Genomic DNA, 20336 nt, shown 5'->3' on the forward strand with positions numbered 1-20336 from the left:
CATGTATTTGAACCTATACTACCTGAGCAGTCATATGTAAGGTAAACTTGAAAACGGTGTTTGGACAAATGGATAACTTAATTTTTTTATGATTTAAGGGGTACCGAGTTCTAAAGCAAAATTAAGTTCACTGGTCTGTCGTGGCTTTTGATCCAACTTAAGCAATCTTTCTGTTTGAAATCGAGGCTGTGGTCTCTGAGGGACCGTATTTCGTTCGCATGTAAGCAATCCGCTCATTCGTCCGTGTCAACAAACGTGGGGCCGGACCTGAGTGGCACTAGAATTACATTATTTACCCAAAAGATATAACTGATCAATATAAGAATATCCACCAGGGTAAGTGCATTTTATAGTAAAGCTTTTTTTGCTTATTATTTAATATGCATGAATGTGGCCAGTATATAAATGTAGTATATATGTGCGCTAACTTAACACTGATTTCCGTATCAAATATTCCGAATACTTTAGTCTTTAGATCTGCCCACTAAGTAAACATGCCTTTGTTTAGGTTTTTGTGTCCATTTTTTTATTAGGAGATTTTTAGTGAGATTCTTGACCTATATAATAGCAAGGAGTTATAACAGAAGGAGATTACACGCAAGCCTCTCTATTGTCCGATGTCTGTTATGGGGGGCGGAGCTAGCTACGGGGGGCCTCCTGTCTCAAGGTTTCGTCTGGGTCGCTCTCCTCCGCTTGGAGATTGATTTTATATGCGTTATTTCGCGTTAGAATTCGAGATCAGTAGTGTCAAAGCGGCGCTGTATGCTGACGATTTTTTTCACAGGTAGTTATTTGGACGATGTGCTGGGAGGGAACGATATTATAGAAAGCGATTATAAGGTGGTGACTGAGGATGGTCGCCATGAGTTTTTTTGAGTCGGTGATAGATGACTTTTCTTTTGCACAACACAGTGAAAAATCACCAAGGATAAGTCAAAAGAAAACGTCCCAACTGTGGTTTGTGAAAATGACATTCAAGTGAACGTCTGTCCTCACTGCCAAAGGGCATAATATTAATACATAAACGTTTGGACCCCCTGCCCTTTTGTCCCATACACATTTACATTGAGACAGTGCCTAAGCTTTGTGACTGGTTTTAAATTTCTTGAAGTATTTTTTTCTCTCACTCGGTATAATTTTAATATCATAATGCATTAAAGTGAAATTTTAATCAAAGGTTAAGGCAATGCCACGACATGTCAGTTTATTAAATACTCGTTATAAATTTCTTTATCTTGGAAATCTCCCTTTTTATTGTCAGGATTATTTTGACACACACTAACACTTCTTATTTGTCGGTAAACAAGTGCACAGTGCTAAACATTAAGAATAATTTTTATTCCTTCATAAATATATTTATGTACAAAATATATCAGAAATTTTAGTATTAACTGAGCTCTTTAAAGTGAAACAAGTAAAGATGAGAATTTTGAATTTCAAACTATTATTTACTATATTAACTTAAAATATCTTTTAAGTCAACTCTATACTCAAGCATCATGATAGTAGCATCTGTGAGTAAAACCATTTTATTATATCAATAGAAGAACAAAAACAAAATTTTACACATAAGCAGTAATTAATGAAGTCATAAGAATGATTAAGTTGCTATAGTTTTCCAAGTTTTATGCAGTCTGTGTTGGAATTTTTTTCAACCGTGCAAATAGAAATAATTATATTCTTTTTTATCTGACTTGCTGATACCAGTCTGTGCCAGATACTATTCCACTCACAGGCCAGCAAGGTCTGAGAATCTAATGGGTTGAATGAAAAAAAAAAAAAACCCCTAGAAGATAAGACTAATTCTTACAAATAGGATAAAAAACATGAGATTTTCAAAAGGTTATTATAAGTCAAGACAACACTTAGTAGGAACATTTATAAAATGAACTGGAGTACATGTTACAGCTGAAAAAATTAACTGGGCCAGTAAGTGACTGCTTTAAAGAAATTTCACTGAAACAGTCCAAATTTTACTGGCAATCAAGCAGACTGTTATACCATGGCACTCAACAAATTATATATAGGTTTTGATTTTTTTCCACGTGACAGTAACATAAAATTTATGTCAACTTTTGAAATGTATAGAGTCAGTTAGGTGACTGAAAATATTTTAAAATGTCATGAAGGAGCACTATTAATTTAATGCAATCTCTGTTGGCCAGTCTTATCCAGTTTCTTCTCCAAAAAGGACAAACCAAGTGAGAATTTCTTCAGGGCCTTTTCTTCTGCCTGCCAATGCCATGCCACTCAGAAAAGAGAGAAACCTGTAGGTTAGAAAAAAAAACATAATAATAGCATTATGAACTACTAGTATCCATGTAGACATTATGGAATTACGCAGTGAAGTTCAATGTGTCTTGTTATGACTTGACTGAAATGTTCACCACATAAATGAACAATTTACAAATAAATTTATGTAGAATATCAAGATTCATGATCACAAGCTAAAAACCCCAAGAAATTGAAAGAAATTGTACTTATTACAAGAAATTATTTAAATCCGCCCTGGTTCCTACTCTTCTGACAGGACAAAAAGGGGATTTCAGAGAGGCTGGTTGCTAAAAGGAAAATGCCCAAGGTTGTTGTTTTGAAAAAAATTAAAAAGTGTACTGTTGTTAGTGAATGTTTAATGCATCTTAGGCATTAGGACAAAAGTAACTTACCCCAGACACGCTGACCTCCTTTTTTCATTGACATTTTAAAATTTTTTCCAGCCTGACCATAATTCATATATTCAATGCAGCTTTCTCCCATATCTATAATAGAAGAAAAAAAAAACTTGAGTAGTGTTAAGATATGCATGTAAAATTCATTATCAATTTTGAGAGAATTTCTGTTTCAACACTGCAAGATGAAATATTTACTTTCAAGTAATGAATAAACCTTAATAGAGTTCTATTCTTTTGTAACCACCAAGGCAAAGCTTTCTTAAAATGAACTGAAACATCCAAGCTTGCCACCTAACATGCCAAAGTAGTGAAGTATAATTAAAGTAGAGAAGCAAGTACCCCTTAATTATAGAGGTGTCTTACACAATAAGGTGTGTCTTACACACCTTGACTCAAAGGGAGATGTGTAGTGAGATAACAGGTAAAGTAATTGGTGGAGCCTAGGTGAACTTAAGACTTTAAATTAAAAGCACCAGGTTTCATGTGTGTTCTTTTTTCAAAGGTTTAATATGAATTAAAACATATATATGTAAAAAGAAGACTAAATAAGTTTAAAATAACTATGCCATGAAGTCAAACTTCCTGTTAGACCGCCATGATGGAAAATGCTGGGTGGAGGCAAAATTTTCCAGTCAAAAAAAAACTGAGCACTTTACTTTAACAACAAAGTTACCACTCCAAAGCCACCCACCATGGTGAGAAGAAAAATGATGACCAACTGTCATGATAAGTCTTTTTAGATTTAAACATGAAAAAGGTAAAGGCCAAAATGGTACATTTACCCATAACACTAGAGTAAAAAATTGGTATTCTGAACAAATCAGGTTATTTTTTCCAAGAAATATTGGAGCAGTATCCATGCAATATATACCACGCCACGATCAAGATGTTCAAGAATCTAAACACACCAATTTTTTTTATAATCTTGCATTTGAAAAGTACAAAAAGCGGTAAGGCTTTTGGCCGTAACAAGCGTAACACTTTCTGATCGGAACTCATGAAAATTGTCAATTGTCGTATCCAAGCTAGACCACATGTAAAATCGCAAAAAAAAACGATACTGCTCAAGCGAGTGTGTTGCACACATAACAATTAGTTAAATTTTATGACTGTCATGTGACACAAGTTTCAAAAAGTAGGAGGAAAATGTCTTTTGGAGTAATTTTTTTTCGAAATATTAACAAGATGGCGGCTTAAGCATCTGCTTGTTATTCAGCTACTAAAAGTGCACCTAAGTTTTATTCTTTGCTATTGCCACAAATTACTTAACAATTGCAACTGTATAAAGACCAAACTTTCTTCATCTGATACTATATTTATAGGCACTTGTTATGAGTGGGAAATATTTTTCGTGCAATATTTATTCTCCACACACCACCTCGCGAGATCAACGTGTAGCTGGACACTTACACAGTGAGACCCTACGACATAAAAGTTGCAATTTATCTTCATATTTCGTGTAGTTATGCATTTAAAAGCACTTACCTGTTTTTTGAAAACCTTGTCCAACGTAATATCATATAAATTCTGTATTTTTCTCATTTTTTAGAAACTTGGGACTCCGTTTCTGTTTCTGTCCTCAAAAATCAACAGACGAAGGCACAGATACTAACAAACGAGATTTAAACGAGAGCAACAATTAAGCGTAACAGAGATAGGCATCCATTGTTATCTGGGTTCTATTCATTCCGACCAATGAGAGACCGTAATACGGGCTCCGCCCCCACGCGTGTAATCTCCTTCTGTTATAACTCCTTGATAATAGTGAATGTGTATTTTTTGCAATGGTGAATTGGTACTAATAGTTAGCCAATGGTTATTTGGCCTAAATTTTTAATTTAATTTTAATTTTGAAATCCGCCATTCGTCATGTAGATGCATTTGTAAAAAATAAGGTTTACACCCTTGCGATATTTAAACAAAAATTTAATCTTAAAGAGTGTCTATCATTGGCCAACAACTCACCCATAATTTGGCCCTTTGCCTCACTTTTTTGCCCTACCCTATACTACACATAGTAAGCACTTGTACTTATCACAGTTTGTAATACAGGATGTTATGAGACCTTGATAGTGGGAAGTACATAAAATCAATGTAAGGCCAAAAACTGTATAACAGTACTCCCTCCACCACTATTCATTCCCAATAGTTCACTGTTATAGACACAGACCAGTTGTGAATGTTGCTGTAATTATTTCAGTTGATGAGAAATTCTGTAGAGCCGAATGGGAAATACTGCCACTGGCAAGCGGCCCCTGGCAAGCATCAGTTTTGCTCTTCTCTTTCGTTTAGCACTTTAAGATCAATATTTCTGTGTCAAACATGGTAAAGATAATGTTTAAAATTTAGTCTGTGCTCTGTCATCAAATATACGTAGAGTAACTGTACATGAGTATTATAAACAAACAAATAAATGAATACACTGATAATTAAATATGTAAACGAAGAAATAATGTTATGTTTAATCAAGTATTGCCTTAAACAGCAGTTATTTGTGCGCACAGCATGAAGTTTATTTTAACTCAGAAACCTCAGCAGAGTATATTAGTAGGTGAGAAGTTTAATTATTATCAATAACTGCTGGTGCTTAACCTGATTCTATGAATATAAGGCCCTTATAAAGCCATTTTGGAAGATTTATCTTACATTATCATAAAACTGCTATTCTGTTGTTCTGTCTTAAGGTGTGGCTTGGGTGGAAAGGGTCAATTAATGATTGATTTATATTCTTTTGAAAGAAATGTCTAGGATGAAACTTCATCTGCATACATTGTCAGGCATATATCTAGGTTCACTTGTCTAGCATGAAGACTCAATCTTTTGGGACCTTTTACAATGAATTTTGTTCACCAAGCTAATATCAAGGTAGAACTGTAGAATTCTGTCATGGTATCCAGGAATTCTTTTTTTTTTAGGGGGCCTTTTCCAAGTGAAACTACCACTCTCTATAGATCTATCTGACTCCACAAGGACTCTTGCTATATCATATGGCGTAATATGCAATCAGACATACACGCCTTCTCTTGTTTCCAGTATGTTTGTATAATCACCAGCTTTTTGATATTCAACTCAATGCCAGGAAGATGTGTTTTGGTCTGTTATTCTGAATTGCATTCAGCAAGAGTCTAATAGAGTTTGTGTGCACGAGCTAGGTTGACAAAATTCATTGTAACCGGTCCCATTTATATGTGGTTTCCTCTTTGTAAATTCCTTTGTGCATGCCCTAGTTATAGCGAAGCTCATGATGTCACTCCCTATTCTACGGATACATTGATCACGTATTGTACCATGAAATAAGCATTCCACAACCAAGATCAGTATATTAAGCATCATTTTCCAGATCAGTGAGCCCTTCACTTGTTGTGAACATTTACATTGATTTATCCTGCTTTGTACATCTTTCAGATATTGGTAGTGCACTGACCCTGATGAAGCTGTACACATGTCAGGATGTTTATCCTCCATAGTGTGGTTCCCTGTATACTTCTGTTACTAGTTGGCACTCCATGTAAGTAAACATACATATATTGATAGATTTATAAAAAATATAAAACATTTAATTTAGTGAAATTGCCTGTGGGTCACTTAAACGTGAAACTCCCAAGTGTCAATAATTATAGAGTAATCAGATTATATTTTATGCATTTAGTCAATTTGTTTATTTATTTATAAGGATATATATTTATAAGGATCTAGTTACGTAGATAGTGAAAAAATTCAGGGAGCATTGAGATAAACCCATTGTAATAGCTGGATTGATCGATATCTGCATTAGATTCTCACTAAATGCAATCACTGTAATCGACTTATTGTCTGATACACCGCTTAAAGCTGCTAGGTTGTTATTAGGCTGAACACACATGAAAGTTAATGACCCCCTAGGCATCAAGGAGGCGTGTTCGACAATTAAGCTGATTACACTGAATGCGATTAAGCGAGAATCCCTTGCAGAGTGGGATCGATCCAGCTGGTATGATGTTTGAATCTGAACGTGGTCTCAGTCTCTTTCACTAGTATCACTAGTATCTTGTTACACATATAATATGTATTTTTCATTCTGATGTCTAGTTACTGACCTATTCTTTACATTTACAGATTATGTATCATCACAATCAGTGCCAGCTACTACCCAGGATCCTGCCAGTGTGGCCACAGAATCCAGCACACAATCTCTCAGTACCAGCTATGATAAGAGTACCTTATCTGAAGTATCTGTCTCCACAGCAGTTCCTGTAGTCATCACTACCCCTGCCATAGTAAACACCAGTGTGGACCCCCAGTCTGTGGGTAGGTATGCCACGGGGGTGGGGGTGGGGTGGGTGGGAGGGTATCTCAAGTATCTGTCTTCACAGCAGTTCCTGTAGTCAGCACCCCCCCTCCCCCAGTGTGAGAGGTGGGGGACTTCAGGAACTCCTACCATACTGTTATTCACTTCTGAGGCCACCATTGAATGATTCTTTAATTACGCTTTTAATGAGATACTTATGGTAAGGGGCAAAAATAAAACAAATGTGGGCAGGAAGAACATGAAAATATCCTAAGGATTTACTGAAGTTGAAATTGCTTCTATTCAAGTATTGATTGCAATCCATATTTAAGTTGTATTATATTCTTATTGCGTCTGGTCCATGCTTTATTCCAGAAGTCCTCTATGGTTGTTCTTTTGACTCTGACTTGTGCTCCTGGACTCAGGACAGCCAAGATGGCGTAACCTGGGAGCGTCAGTCGGCACTACCTGGCAGTTTACTCAGTGATAGTTCAGGGAGTATGTCTTTTTGTGGTTTTTATTTCACTTCAGTTTTCAGTTTTCAATTGGTTTTTCTTAACAGCATTTATTCCTTACAAAAGGGAGTCATTTTCCATTATACACTCTCTTAAGAAAACATTGGGTTGGAAGTGAGTAATTTTATGTACAAGGAATGCATGTACTAGAAAAAAAGAAAGAAAGAAAAAATACCACTGTGCATATACATTTGGATAATGGGTGTTAGCAGGGGAAGGAAATGCATGGGAATATCAGTCTGGGGTGATTAAAGATATGACTGTCTCAGTATAGTTATACTTACACAATTTTTCACATTGAAATATACAGAAACTTTTAAATTTAGAAAAAGTTGTTTTGCTCAGTTACGTTTAGTTTTTGTAGATAATGGTTGATGAAATTAAAAGAAAAAATCAGAGTAACCTGTTCATATTGACCTTACCTTTCAGGTGGCTCCTATTTATATGCCAAACCATCAGTCCAACCTGGCAACTCCACAGGGCAGATAAAAACCCCATACATAGTCAATCCGAGAAAGCTAAACTCTCCGCGTATTCAGTACTGTCTTGATTTTTGGTTTTACTTTTACCATAATTCTCAAAATACTGGCTCCGAGGACTCCAGCAGGCTGAACATTTACTTGCAGTCTTATGCCAATGGTGTATCTCCTGCTAACGTGTCAGAGTATCTCCTCACAACAATATACTCTTCCAGTAGTTTTCAAGTGTCCTGGAAAAAACAGTTTACCAGGCTGTGGCTGGATCCTCTAGACGATGGTTTTGCTGTAAGTAAAATTGTGTGTGTGTGTGTGTGTGTGTGTGTGTGTGTGTGTGTGTGTGTGTGTGTGTGTGTGTGTGTGTGTGTGTGTGTGTGTGTGTGTGTGTGTGTGTGTGTGTGTGTGTGTGTGTGAGAGAGAGAGAGAGAGAGAGCAAAATGTTGGCAAAAGAGTATGTGTTTGGCTGGCTGTAAAAAAACTCTTTTAAAGCGACACTTTTCTATCAGAGTATGATGCTGTATGTTTTCAAGCAACCATCTGACTTCATTTTAGTAGTTCCTACCCCAAGTCCTGTTTATTTCATTGCATATTCTCTATTCTAGGTGATATTTGAGGGATTCCTGACAGAGGCCGAGAGGAGTGTCCTGGCCATAGATGATGTCAATATATTGCCATGTGATGGTAAGACAGCAGTAACAGTCTGTGCCAAAACTTTTTTTTAGCTTACTGGCCCTTCAAGCTACCAGAAAGTCTACTAAAACAAAGCAAAAAGAGGACATTCAGTGAACATAATAATAATATTTAATATCTTGGCTCCAATTTTACCAGTATCTTTATCATAGCAGACTGAAGATAATTTTATCACAGATGAAAGGATATTTTAATTTTTTTTTCACCAGGAGTAATAGAATTCTGTACATTTGAAGATGGCTACTGTGGATGGACACAGATATGGACAGATAATTTTAACTGGAGGAGAACTGACCACCCTACGGTGACAGAGGGGACAGGGCCTGTGGCAGGATATAATGGAGGTACTGGCACATATGCCACATACATGCATATGCACTCATGCCTGGGCTGATTAACTGTAAAGTTATAATGCCATTGTGAACCCAGTGAGCACCTATTAATTGAAAGGTGCCCAGCATAATATTTTCCCACTAAAAAATAATATTTAACTTATTTTTCTGGGGTAAGCGGGGACCAACCTTTGATCTTCCAATCTTGCCACTCACCATAACTTTGTAACAATCTGAGGATATAGAAAGTTCTAGGGTGGGTCTTAAAGTGTTTTTTTTTATTCCCCTATTACTTTGTGCAATGACTTATGGGTTGCCATGCCATTCAAAAATGTGTCAAGATGGTTGACAAGTGAAGTTTTTCAAGAGGTGATAACTTGGATTATTTTGGTGACATTAATTCAATCTGTTAAAAGATGATCAGGAAGTCATACTTGTAGTCATATAAGCTCAACAAAAAATGCTTTTTATTCTTAGTGTGTGTTTAAAACCCTATTAAAAGTAGGCTATGTTACTTAACTAAGTTTTAGACAAATGCTAAACATTATTGGTCTAAGGGGATTTTTTCAGCATATGCTGAAAGCAATTTTCTCATCCTCTGCTCCTTTTTGATATCACTTGACACATGCCTTAGTTTTCAAGAGGCAATATTTCAGCATATTTTACTTTTTCAACAGGCGGACACTTTTTGTACATAGAAGCCACTGGGCGGTACCCAAATGCCAAAGCTCAAATTCAGACCAAGGAGATCTCGAGTAACTCACAACACAACTGCCTTATCTTCCGCTACCACATGTATGGAAATAATATAGGAAAACTTGAGGTGAAGGTGAATGGCTCCTGGATTCTGTTTTCCAAATTAGGTGATCAGGGGAATGAATGGAAAGAAGCACAGGTGGAAATACTTCTGCCCTCTCGGAAGTTTGAGACATTTAAGGTAAAATGTTAAAAAATGTTGTGAGGATTAAAGTTAAAGAGTATTTCATGACAAAAGTGTATTTTTCTTGCTAAGTTAAAGAGTACTTTGAAAACTTTTTCTCTGATAGAGGAAATTATGTTTTTAGCTCAGACTGTTCTTAAATGTTCTTAGCCTATCAGAGAAATTTTTTCTTGTTCATTGATTGATTGATTCTAGAGAGTATCAAAAACATTTTCTCATAATAGCATCAGTCGGTTTCCCAGATCAGTTTATTTTGATCCCAGAGGGCCACTTCTTTCACCATTAAGTTTTTGTACTTCCAGCTGACCTTTGAAGCCTCGGTGGGCAATGGCCCTCTGGGAGATATTGCCATTGATGACATGTTTGTCCTGAGGAGGGAATGTCCTGGACCAGTCACAGTGCCATCTGGTGAGTGGAAGAAGAACTAGCTGGACTCACATGCAAAAATGTCAGCAATTGTTAAAATACTTATTTTGGGTGAATTAAGTTAGTCACCAAATATGTACCTGCAATATATGCCTTTCAGAAATGGTTAGACTTAAAATACCCTCTATTTTTAATGAGAGAAAAATGATTTGCTACCATTAGGTGCCAAAAATTACAACCAATTTTGTTTCAAGACTTCAGGCTTTTTTTTTTGCACCAAAAGGTATAAAATCATCTTTTCTAATGTTTTTAATGGTGCACAAAAGCATTCATGGTCCCAGTTGTGTCCAGTGTTAAGACATTGTTCCAGTTTAAATTAACTTAAACTTGACCTCTTTTCTCTTCCAGATTTTGATGAATTTATCATTGGTGACACCAGTGGGGGTCGCACCAACTCCACCAAGATAAGATCCCCTGGTTACCCACACAGTCTGCCAATAATCCATTGGTACCGTCCTTACAGATACAAAATAACCAACTTAGAGGACACAGGATATATGGTGGTGACCTTTACTGACTGGCTTCTGGACAGAAAGGATGTTGTAGTGGTATGTTAATTTCATGAGGGTCGTTGAAGATGGCCCCCAAGTCTCGTGACTAAGGGCTCATTCCCAATGAAACTATCGTTCTACTTAGATTGATCCAACTCCACAGGGACTCTCTCTGAATGCAATCAGATTATAAGAATAACTTGCCTCCTCCTGGAATTGAGTAGAATACAGAAAAGCTGGTGATTATAGGAGTTTGTTGGAATGTATGCTCTTCGTGGGAACTCTTGCTGAATGCAATCAGATTAACAGAGTGCTGTTTATCTGATTGCATTCAGCAAGAGTTCCTGCGAAGTTTGATTGATCTTCATAGAACAATATAGTTTCATTGGGAACAACCCCTTAATGTAAAATTAAGCAATATTTTGTGGGATTTTGAATAGAAAAGGGACAGAAATAATGGCAGTTTGGTGAGCTACTTACCAGTGTTTGTATGTTTATGATGACAAGGGTTTGAGAGGTTGTTGGCTGACAAATCAAAGTGTTTATCTTGAAAGTACAAGTTGAGATTATAAACCGTTCACTACACCCTAGAGCAAGTGAACAGACTTAGTGAAATTTCAAAGAAATAAAAGACTGAGATGTTTTACCTTGGTTTATTATTTGATTATGTGTTATTTGATATCTTTGCATTATGACAACATTATGCTTTTTATGCCACAACAAATGAAACAAGTAATGATATTTTTTTTCAATAACTTTGCTTTCAGATCCATGACTATAACTCCAGCACAGGGTTAGCAGACAACAGGAGGACGTACAACGGAGGGTCAGATGGTCTGAGGGACCGTCCCAACATTGTGTCCACTTCCAATTGTCTGTTGGTCACAATACTGGACACTGCCAGTGGACAGTCATTTGTCAGTCACAATAATAGTATTGCTTTTAAAGGGAATGTAATATTCATGTCTGGTAGGTATACCAAATTGTGAAAGATTCTTTTGATTTTTTTATTGAGGATTTTATTTCTAGATTTTTGCATAGGAAACTACATTACTATTGTTTATTGTTTCATTTTTCAGAGTATAATAATTACGTCATCTACTCTTGTTGAATTAATATATGAACAGGTTGTAAAATGAAAATTTAATTGAAGACTCATTTAACACATTTTACCAAGTACAACTTAACATTATTACTTTTCTGACCCTCAAGTGTCTGTACAAAAATATGTATTTAAGGGACCATGTATTTAAATTGGTTAAAAAAAAGATAAAGATTTAAATACATTGATTTTAATTTACAGAACAGTGAAGATTAATTTTTTATTACCCATAGATATTATATTACTTGTAAAACTTATGCTTTGTCTCTGAGATATGAAAGGCTAATGAAAATAGTTTTAAAATATCAAGATGAATTTAAACTGCCCTAAAGTAAAATAGTACTCATTTTATTTTTTTCCAGGAAATATTCCTAGGCCAACAATGCCAAAGAGTAAGTACTTGAAATTCATTGCAATTAATTATTTTTATAACAATAATAATATTTATTGTGGTTAAACACTTCTTTAAACAGACTTTGATAGCTTAAATGTTTTTATGCTTAACTTTCAAGGACATCAACTTCCCACTTTCCATCCATTAAAACATTGTCAACAACTGTTTTTCTTACAATTTTTCATATTTTTTTTTCTTAATTTTGTACAACCCAACAATGAAGATCCTAAATCATATTTTATAGCTTGACACAGCCGGATGAATACGCAATGTGCAGAATTTAGAAATCTTCACTCAGTTGTATGATTAAAATGTCACCATGATATCATTATCATTTTCATGTGAGATATTTCTTATCACCTTTACAATATCTCATTGCTCACTTCTTCAGGTTGTGGTGAAGTTTTCGATAAGTACTCTGGCAATATCAGCCTAAAATTGACCTCCAGAGAGGCCAACATTAGCAGAGATTGTGTCTGGGTCATAAAGAGCACCCCACCATATACAGACACTGTTTTAACTGGACCAAGCCAGATATTACTACCAGGTAAGGTAATCACCTGGCAATTTTTATATACAGACACAGTTTTAACTCGGCCAAGCCAGATATTATTACCAGGTAAGGTAATCACCTGGCACTTTTTATATACAGACACTGTTTTAACTGGACCAAGCCAGATATTGCTACCAGGTAGGGCACTGGTCACCTGGCACTTTTTATATAAAGACACTGTTTTAGCTGGACCAGTTCAGAAATTACTACCAGGTGGGGCACTGGTCACTTTAGACTGGTCCCTTATTTAGTGTCACAGAAATCTAGTTTCAATAAAAAATAAGTGAATATGAAAGTCATACAGTTCTCCACCCAATTTTTTGATACATTTTTTCTCAGACATCACCCTCTAGAAGTATATGGTCTGTAGAATAATTTGATCATTTTTTAATGGGTAATTATATTTTTATAGGAAGCACCATTCGACAATTCATGGTCCGTATACATGATGGTGTGACATCAGACACGCCGTATCTAGATTACTATAGCGCCCCCAACAACATGATAGGTATGGAACTGATTGGTCACCATGGGATTTACATCAGAATGGCTGTAATTGGGCTGAATGGACATATGGAGTTTTGGGCCAGCTACTTCAAGGCCTCACATTTATATGGGGGTAAGTTAGCTGGATATTGTGTTAAACATTGACCTTTGAACACAATTTGATATTTTTTTCCATAACAATGTTGTTGTTGTTTTCGTTTGTAAAAAAATGTTGCAATGTTTTTTCCCGTCTGGTGACTGTATATTTGCAAGTCTTGCTATTTTTTTTTTTTAAGCAATACTTGGAAAAGATTAGATCTTGGTTCATGTCAGAGAATGTGAAAAAATGAGACAGTTGAATATGTAATTTTCTAAATTTATTAATAATTTTTAAGATCTCACGACTAATATCGATTTCTTTTTAATCATCATCATCACTGTCAACAACTCATTTTTCATTTCAGTTTACCACCCTTGCCCTGACTATCGGAACATGTTCCGTTGTGAGGATGGCCTGATGTGTATACCATACTCTCTATACTGTGACGGCACACCACAATGTAGGGACAGATCAGATGAATACAATTGTTCAGGTATATCTGGGTCCAGACTCTCAAAAAGGTTTTAAAAATTAATTCAAAGAAAGAATGCTAACAAATTTAGCTGAATGAATTGCGTTTCACAGAAAAACATGGTTGCATTGCATATCCATTCAGTCTGCCTTGTGAAGACACAAATCCCCAAAATTTTAGTTTCAGTCTGCAAGTTTTTTTCTTTCATCATCACATAAAGAAATCTGTTAGCCCAAGTTTCTAAAAATGTTCACAGCTGAAAAATTATGGGTGTGCAGAATTTAAGATGTTATTTTTATGGTTTCTTGTGGCAACTCAGTTTGATATGAATGCAACACTCTGGTATATGAAGTGCTTTAAATGTTCTACAATATGCAAAAGTCCGTCAGTGCAAGTTTGGAAAAAACTTTCTCAAATCAAACATTATGAGTATGCAGCAACTTAATATGATGCAAATATAACACTGGTATATAACACTCAATAATTGATCTATAAGAGAATAATATATGTTTGTTTTCAGCATGGTGTCTTAAAAGTACAAATACCAACTACAGAGTGTGTCACGGGTCACAGAGCTGTATACATGTGAGTGCGTTGTGCGATCACAACTGGGACTGTGCAGATGGATATGATGAAAAATACTGTAGTGGGTATCTGACATTTTTGTCATAGATATTTTTATCCCTACCTTTTTCGAGGTCAAATGATTTTCAGTTATTAAAATAAAGATTATTTGTTATAATAACAAACATTGAATTGGCTTATTATTTTGAAAATCACATATAATAAATGTATTGATTAAGTTTTTACTAATTTTTGGCATAACTGAATTAATTGAGAATCGATGTTTTGATGATATTAATTTAAGTGAGTACAAGGTGGTGCTTCCTCAATACTTGTATAGTAAAACAACCCACTGGAGGTCAAACAATGTGATATTTTTCTTTAGTTTCTTTAAGTAACTGCTGATTCTTGCAATGACCTCCCACCACCCTTGAGAATTTTATTATTATTATTATTAATTAATATTTGAATTAATATGTTTTTTCAGGTTACACTGCCTCCACCACTCCACAGGCCACACCAATATTAGGTAAGTTTAATAGTGGCCTTTTTGTCACATGAAATGTAAAAATTCATACAAGAAGTTTAAGGCCTTCATAACCAGAATTGGCTGACTACATTTCCAATGTAGATAAATTTCTTGAGATGGGTATATTCCTCCTTTTGGAAGATTTCCAACTTTTTCGAGTGTTAAAGAGAAGTTTGAAAGTTTCAAAAGATTGTATGAAGGTTTTAAAAATAAAGGCAATTTAAGGGGAACTAGAGGATATTTTCTGCTCTTTAATTGTTCTCAATTTTTATCCAGAATATTGTTACTTTCACATGGTTCTTCATCATGATATGCGTTATTGAAAGTATTCAGAATTATGCTTGATTTCAGGGTTTTTCAGTCTGAATTTTGATTATTTTTCATACGGTCTGATTGCAATGAGAAATTGCAAGCTACACTCTCAGGATTTTCATTTTTTACAACTTTCACCCATGTCATATATTGTATGTTAAAAAATAATATCATCATGATTAATTTGTATTATTTAGAATAGAGTTAACTTGTATTATCTTTACAGCTATAGAAGAAGATGATGGCACCATTATTGGGATTGCATTGTTTGGAGTGGTAGTCCTGATTTGTTTGTCATGCTTGGTATTTGCTGCATTCAAACGCAATGGTGAGTCATTGTACAGTAATTATAACTACAATGATTTATTTTTACTGAAGAAGTGCACTAGTTTGGCAAGTGTTTTTTACAATCTAAAATAATTTTTAAAAAACACATGCAACATCAGTGAAATAAAATTTTCTTACAGTTATGATATTTAATTATATTCTTCTCAAAAGGAACTTCTTTTAAGTAAATTTTATAAATGACTGCTACTTTCATTTGAATCAATAAGACATAAGAAAATGATTTTAAAAAATTAGAAAAAAAAGAACAGTTTATACACAGAGACATTTTTTTATCTGTTACAGCCATGCAAAATTCCAGAGGAAGTGTTCGGAGCAGGACGGTGGAGTTGCCACCAGAGCCAGAAGTTCAGTCAGTAACATACAGTCGCCAGAACAGTAATGCCTCCTACTTAATCTACCAGTACCAGAACGACTGGCCGCCAGACTATGATGCTGCTGTCCAATACAATGCTGACGATGGAAACGTCAATCTGGTGGGTGGTCATTTTGGAAAATTTTGAACACAAAAAAAGTTTATAGTTCATAATCTTGTCAACAATTTTCATATTGTGGAACTTATGGATGAAGGGAGAAGAGTGGAAACTTCCGGGAAAATTGAATCAAATTTTGGCTGTATATGAAGTTACAATGATTATTGCGCGTCTTTGATTCTTTTATGATTATCTGAACCATGTGCTAAGAGGCTTTGCACAGTAGCACAGCAGAATGTTGGAACATAAAATGAAGCCCTCTGTGTAAATGGACACATTTTTTTTAGGAAAGTTAATATCACTGTGTTTTTTTTTCTCAGGGTTTCCAAAATTCTTCTGGCGATCTCAGGCAGGAACCACCCAAGTATGAAGAAGTCTTCCACGACTCAGCAGTTTCCAGGCAAGTTTCTAGTCAGCCAGACCTTATACCAGTAAGAGAGGTCTCTTTCATTGATGAAGATAGAGAGGATGATAATGTCCAGGGAGACAATAGTGCTATTTTAGATCATATCCAACAGGTGGCAGCACAATCTAATGATGAACATGCTGGCCAACAGATGGCAGCACAGGGTGATAGTTCAGGTGGAAGCCATGAGATGGCAGCACAAGGCAATGAACAGGTTATCCCCATGGCAAGTGGTGAGAGCATGGTGAGAGGGAACATGGACTCTTCCTCCACCGTATTTGGAGACCAGGCTGGAGACAGAAGACAGAATGTGCCAGTCACTGAGCTCTGAAAAAGTATATCTATGTCATTGGCTTCCAACTGATTTTTCAGTATATAAGTATAGGCACAAGCAAAACAGTACCTCTTGAAAGCATCCTTCAGCTTGAATGCTAAAGGCACTCAAGGTGAGGTTTACTGTAAAATTTACTGAGAAAATTGTTTGTTAATTTTTCTAATGGTATCTGACATTGGATATACAAGTACATTTGTTGTGCATACTTGCAAAAGTTGTCCTTGCGATACCAATCATTACGATGGTGAGAAAGTTTTGGGGCTGGATATTTGTGTGGCAGTCCTCATCTGCATCCATCTGTATACAAGCTGACCTCCTCCCAGCCTGGGGAGTTTTCACCACATGCTTAAAATGTTTACCTTTACTCCAGCAAATATCACTTCTGAATCAGTAAATGTTGATCATTTTTCACCACCTCCTTTCAAAATAGCTTAAAAATTAATGAATGTATTTTTCAGACCCAGGATAACCCCTCATCAACAGATTTTTGTTATAAATGTGTAATATGACAGAAAGCATTCCAAATCAAATGCATATATGTATCTCTATCATGTAGTATTATAGATTTAATTTAATCATATCAGAACAAATTATCATTTATAGTCACTGAATATTTCTAGGGTTTTCCTATTTTACACAGGGTATTGATACAAACAAGAATTGTGAAAACAAACTATTTTATTAAAAGTTTGTTATATTATGTGAAAAAAATTAATTTATCTCTATTATTTGCCATATCTTATTCTTTGCTTAAATACACTTGTTTTACACTTGTTTTTATTTGATATGATCACACGTAGTAGCCCAATTAATGGATTGTATAGCTGTATTTTTCATATTGAATCTGTTAAAATTGTCAGTAATGGCAGATTTGCCCTGTACGATTTAAATGAAAAAGACGTCAATATTAATTTTTTTTTTTTTTTTTTTGGGGGGGGGGGGGGTTAGCTTCTTCATTCAGCAGAGCAGCCGAAATTAAGAGATATTGACACATGGAGACTTAGAATTCAAGTTAAGGTTTGGAGACACTACAAAGTAATCAGTTGATTTACACAACTGACTCAAAGATTTTTGATTAGTATTTAACATTTACATTTAAAAGATTTTAAGTGATTCTTGTTTTAGACAAAAAAAAAATGTGCAAAAAATCATGCGATATTTTCTGAATGCAGCAGTTGATTATGACTGTAATAATATATTTGTACTGTGGAAATGTAATTTCCTTCATTTGGGCACAAAAGTGCTTAAAGCACATTGCTGTGATTATAAAGGTGTTATTATCTCACTTCTCTCACTTGCATATTTTTGTTAAATAAAATGCATATAATTATCTTTTCATAAATCTATAAGTTATTTCAGATAAATAAACCCCTACAAGGCAGCACCCAGATGTAGATTTTAGAATTGCTTTTAAATTGTACTAGATTTAATTTATACATCCTATTTATTCTATTGTGGGGTTCTTTATAGAATTATAGTACCCACACCAGTTCCTCTTTTATGAAAATGGGAACAATAGACATGTATTGCTGTCAATATATGATGTAGATAGTATTTAAGAAATTTGCTTCAGAATCACATACTGCTCTGATGTACAACTGCATCTGTAAATTGTCATAATGGTTTATTGTACCACCAGCGTTAGCGCTGGCGGTACACATGGTTTCGGTCTCGTCCGGATCGTTCCGCCGGCTCCGTTGGCTCCGCCGGACGGCTACCGTTACCGCTTCTCCTCCTAGACGGTAAGGGCCCCCGTACCCATCTCATGGATTTAGGTCACCTATAATCTCAACTCGTTCCACGTAAAATTTGGGCTTTGTCGGTATTGTGGTCTGGGTGTGGCACTCATTGCAATGCACCCTTGTCTAAAAATGGCAAAATTAAATGCTAATTATCTACCCTACGGAAGGAGTTATGGGAAAAATTTCTATAGACGGCTTTCCAAAAGTCATATGTGTAGATTTCAAATATACCCTTGGATTTGACCTTTGACCTCTACTTCAAGGTCAAATGGGCCAAAATTTTCAAAAAAATGAAATTTTTTACGAAAAAAATTTTTTTTGCCCTGTTATTCAGACACCACACAGACTTAACCAATAATATTATTGGAAAGTGTTACCCTTCAGGTCATCTTTCATCTCCATGAATTTGGGGTCAATCGGTGCATTTTCACGGGAGTAGCGGCCATAAGATACCGAAACTTAAAACTGTTTCTAATTCGGGAACCGTTAATGCTAGAGACCCGTTCTTTTTTGCATTTTGTAGAGCATGTAAAGCCCAACACTGGAGGTGGTCTCGGTTTTTTTGTATTCCATACGGTTTTCGAGTTACGCTCTATCAAAAAGTACATATTGGTGGTAAAAGCAAAATGTGCAGTACGGTAATGGATAATAAATTTTGAACTCTGGAAAAATAAAACATAAGGCTTGGCAAAGCAGACAACTTGTGTTCAAAAATGACATTATTTCATCAAATTTGAACTTCTGAAACTTCAGAGCACCTCCTATTTCAAGAATTTTGACCAAAATGACATTTTCTTTATTTTAATTAATTTTTTCTGTACGAAATTTAAGGCACATTATGGTAATTCCAAAATTATAACATCTAGTCCCTTATATCTCCAAAACTGGCAGAGATAGGTCCATAGTTACTATTGAAGTTGAATAGGAAGTCATATACTGGCAATCTAAATGTGACCTTAAAATTGACCTTTGACCTACTTTTCACCATGAACTGAACTTTGCAAATTTTTCTTCCCTTTTATCTCCAAAACTGGCAGAGATAGGTCCATAGTTACTATTGAACTTGAAAAGGAAGTCATATACTGGCAAGCTAAATGTGACCTTAAAAATTGACCTTTGACCTACTTTACACCATGAACTGAATTTTGCAAATTTTGCTTTCCTTTTATCTCCAAAACTGGCTGAGATAGGTCCGTAGTTACTATTGAACTTGAATAGGAAGTCATATACTGGCAATCTAAATGTGACCTTAAAATTGACCTTTGACCTACTTTTCACCATAAACTGAACTTTGCAAATTTTGCTTCCCTTTTATCTCCAAAACTGGCAGAGATAGGTCCATAGTTACTATTGAAGTTGAATAGGAAGTCATATACTGGCAATCTAAATGTGACCTTGAAATTGACCTTTGACCTACTTTTCACCATGAACTGAACTTTGCAAACTTTTCTTCCCTTTTATCTCCAAAACTGGCAGAGATAGGTCCATAATTACTATTGAACTTGAAAAGGAAGTCATATACTGGCAATCTAAATGTGACCTTAAAATTGACCTTTGACCTACTTTACACCATGAACTGAATTTTGCAAATTTTGCTTTCCTTTTATCTCCAAAACTGGCTGAGATAGGTCCGTAGTTACTATTGAACTTGAATAGGAAGTCATATACTGGCAATCTAAATGTGACCTTAAAATTGACCTTTGACCTACTTTTCA

The 20336-nt window shown here is 35.4% G+C and overlaps 1 protein-coding gene and 1 long non-coding RNA gene across 2 annotated transcripts; one reads left to right on the forward strand and one right to left on the reverse strand.

The window, feature by feature from the left end:
- The first annotated feature begins 172 nt into the window (after positions 1-172).
- Positions 173-18327, forward strand: LOC106170068 (uncharacterized). The gene is made up of 20 exons (XM_087010259.1): positions 173-336; positions 6078-6180; positions 6768-6959; positions 7315-7437; positions 7884-8218; positions 8533-8611; positions 8830-8964; positions 9630-9889; positions 10195-10300; positions 10667-10866; positions 11577-11778; positions 12274-12303; positions 12697-12852; positions 13271-13477; positions 13809-13937; positions 14437-14562; positions 14968-15009; positions 15548-15649; positions 15952-16142; positions 16460-18327. Exons 2-20 carry the CDS (start codon positions 6123-6125, stop codon positions 16874-16876), a joined length of 3090 nt encoding a protein of 1029 aa, XP_086866385.1. The 5' UTR covers positions 173-336; positions 6078-6122; the 3' UTR covers positions 16877-18327.
- On the reverse strand, positions 1512-4426 carry LOC147762328 (uncharacterized). Its single transcript, XR_015333725.1, has 3 exons — positions 4158-4426; positions 2667-2759; positions 1512-2267 (listed from the first exon to the last, which is right to left on the reverse strand). It is a non-coding gene; the product is annotated as an uncharacterized LOC147762328 (long non-coding RNA).
- Positions 18328-20336: the final 2009 nt, after the last annotated feature.

Source organism: Lingula anatina, chromosome 4, assembly GCF_051362555.1.
Source record: "Lingula anatina isolate TDL-2025a chromosome 4, LinAna3.0, whole genome shotgun sequence".
NCBI classification, from domain to species: Eukaryota; Metazoa; Brachiopoda; class Lingulata; order Lingulida; family Lingulidae; genus Lingula; species Lingula anatina.